This window comes from Parus major, chromosome 3 (assembly GCF_001522545.3).
Source record: "Parus major isolate Abel chromosome 3, Parus_major1.1, whole genome shotgun sequence".
In the NCBI taxonomy this organism is placed as follows: domain Eukaryota; kingdom Metazoa; phylum Chordata; class Aves; order Passeriformes; family Paridae; genus Parus; species Parus major.
The window spans coordinates 39,121,835-39,124,493 of record NC_031770.1 but is presented as its reverse complement, the minus strand read 5'-3'; the positions used below and the strand labels follow the sequence as shown (position 1 = coordinate 39,124,493).

The following is a 2,659-nucleotide window of genomic DNA, read 5'->3' as shown; positions in this document are numbered from 1 at the left end:
CCTAATATATTTTTATTCAGAAATCAGCTATAGAGGGCTGAAAAAATCAGCATTACACTTGAATAAATATGAAAGCATAAATGTGTGTATATGACCATATCCAAATTTGTTTGATACATTTGCAGAAGTGACCTTAAAGGTTCTTTTAGTATTTAGACAAACTGTTCATTCTGACTTAATCTGGTAATAGATTGAAGTGCTCTAACATTTTGCCTGGCTCCAGTAACAGGTTCTCATTTTTAATTTTGTCAGCTAAGAACTATCCAGTTATTCTCGATGAGAGTTACATCTTTAATGCTTGGTGATTGATACTTTATTGCAGGAGGTTCTTTTTCACACATAATGGGTGTGCTTTGTTTTGTGTGTTCAAAACTGAGTTGATTTGGATTCCTTTTTTTTCTGTGGATCCATGAATCTAGAATTAATGGCTTTGAAAAGACATGATCAGCGATGTCAGGAAAAGGAAAACTTCAGTGGTTTTAGTTTTCAGAGTTCAGGCTAAAGAGACAAATTGAGGTACAGTATGTTCCTGTTAAATCTCAGTGTATGTTGCAAAACATAGCAACAACTTTTGGGGAAGCTGTGTACAGGATGATTGCATTATTCTGCAGCTACACTTCCAACTTGGCCACACCTTTTAACTGATTAGTAACAGTAAATTCCCAGGGAGGCATTCTCCCTGCTGGTGATAGGGGTCCCAGGTAGTCCTGGCCCCACAGAAGGCTCTTGGGCTCAGTAGTGCTGTGTGATGTAGGGACAGCTATTTCAGCTCTGCCCACAGCCCTTGGGTGCTGGGGCAGCCTTGGGTGAATTTTTAGTTCCTTTTTAGTTTTCAGCTTGCACTGAAGATTAAGTAGGATGTGCGTAGGCAATGATGGGAGACATTCTGGAAGTGACTGCCCCTTCCCCAGTCACTGCTGCTGACCTCAGCTGACTGGGGAAATTCCATCCCATCCCCACCCATCACACTAGTGCTTCAGAGCCAGGCCTTCATTTGTTCCACAGCTGGTTTTGCCCATCACCCACCAGTTCTGGTGGTACGCAGGCACCTTCACCGTTGTCTTCAATTAGAATGACATCGGTTATTTAAAATTTATTTATTTATTTATTTATCCACTATAGTAAATGATGAAGTTACCACTCATCTGTTAACACTTAGATCACCAGAGGAGAATGGGTTCAAGAACCAAAGGTTCCATGTACTTTCCATATACCATATGCTTTCATATGCACTTTGGTCTGCACACATCATGTGCCTTCCTTGTTTTTCTCTCCTGAACATTTAAGGGTTTACTTCCTCCATCTGCATGTGGAGCACACACTCTGTCGTTGTTTTGCCTGGGTCTTCTGCTCTTTCATATCCTGTCTTTGTTTACTGTGTATGAGTATTCCAAGAGCTCACAGTTGGGGAATCTTCACAGACTAGTAATACCCATTATGGTAAGTGTGGAACCAGAGGTGTGAAGGTCTGTCCCTGTGGATTGCATACATGCTACCCATTTTTTGATAAAGTTTTGGTACCTTAATTAAGACAATACTTTGAAGTAAATGCTGTAGAAATTATATGCCATGATTTCTAAGGCTAAATTTCAGAGTGGTGGTAATCATCCTAGATCCATTGGAAATATGTTTACTTACTATTGCTCCATGGAACCTCTCCAAACCTCTGTTGTTGGCTAGAGTACTTGAAAATATAGAAAGCTGTTCTCTTGGACATCACAAAAACCCAAACTAAACCCCAAACAAACAAAAAACCTCCAACGGGGAGATGTGCTTTAGCTCTGTCACAGAAGACCTTTATGCCAGAAGAAGAATCTCTGAACTATACTGTTCATTACCAAACGAGGCAGTGCTTGTCCACAAAGTCCGAGTCAGCCCTGGGTCTCAGTGTGTCTGCCTCCTTTATTCACGATACTTCCGGGAGCTCAAAGGAGTTCGAAGTATCATTCATGTTTTTGAGACGGCAAGAGAGTTTAACGTGATTTTAAAATGCTGCTTTTTCACTCTTGGACGCCTGAGGACTTCGGGAGGAATTTAGAGCCTTTTTGCCCTCGAGACGTGAGCCCCGCCATCCCCTTCTTTATTTCGGCTCCGCTGTAGGGCGGGCGGGAGAGGACCGGGCAAAGATCGGGGTAGCGCCGCATCGAGCGCGACCAGTGCGGCTCATTCGTGAGGGCGGCCAGTGCCGGCACGACCCCCGTCCCCGCCCGCACGCCCTCCCCGCGCCGGGAAAGGGTGTTCCCGGGGCGGGCGAAGGGCGGGAAGGGGGACGGGTTATCGAGAGGCAAAATCGGCGGCTGTCGGCGCGGAGCGAGCTCGCGTTCCGTGCCGGCGGCTGGGACTCCTCGTCCGCCTCTGGCCATGGGGCTGCAGCCCCGGCGCGCCGCGGGGCCCTGCCCGCCCGCGGGGAGAAGCGCCGCCCTGCCCGGAGCGCGCTCCGCTCCTCCCTGGGCCCGCAGCGACGAGCCGGAGGGAACTCCCGGGCGCCCCGCCACGCTGCCGCCCCTCCTGCCGGCCATCCTGCCGACCCCATCCGCTTCCCCCGCTGCCGCCCGGGCGCAGCCCAAGAAGCCGCCGCCGGCCGCCTCGGCCCCCAAGAAGGCAGCGCCTCGGCCCTCAGAGGAGAAGGCGGCGAGGAAGGCGCGGGGGGCGCCCCCGG

At 49.2% G+C, this 2,659-nt stretch overlaps 1 protein-coding gene across 1 annotated transcript in view; it reads left to right on the top strand.

Annotated features, from left to right (window-relative positions):
- Nucleotides 1-2,361: 2,361 nt before the first annotated feature.
- PRR18 (proline rich 18) overlaps nt 2,362-2,659 on the top strand; it is a 1,224-nt gene continuing 926 nt past the window's right edge. Inside the window, exon 1 of the mRNA XM_033512915.1 lies at nt 2,362-2,640. Coding sequence (XP_033368806.1) covers nt 2,362-2,640 — 279 coding nt within the window. The remainder of the gene's footprint in view (nt 2,641-2,659) is intronic.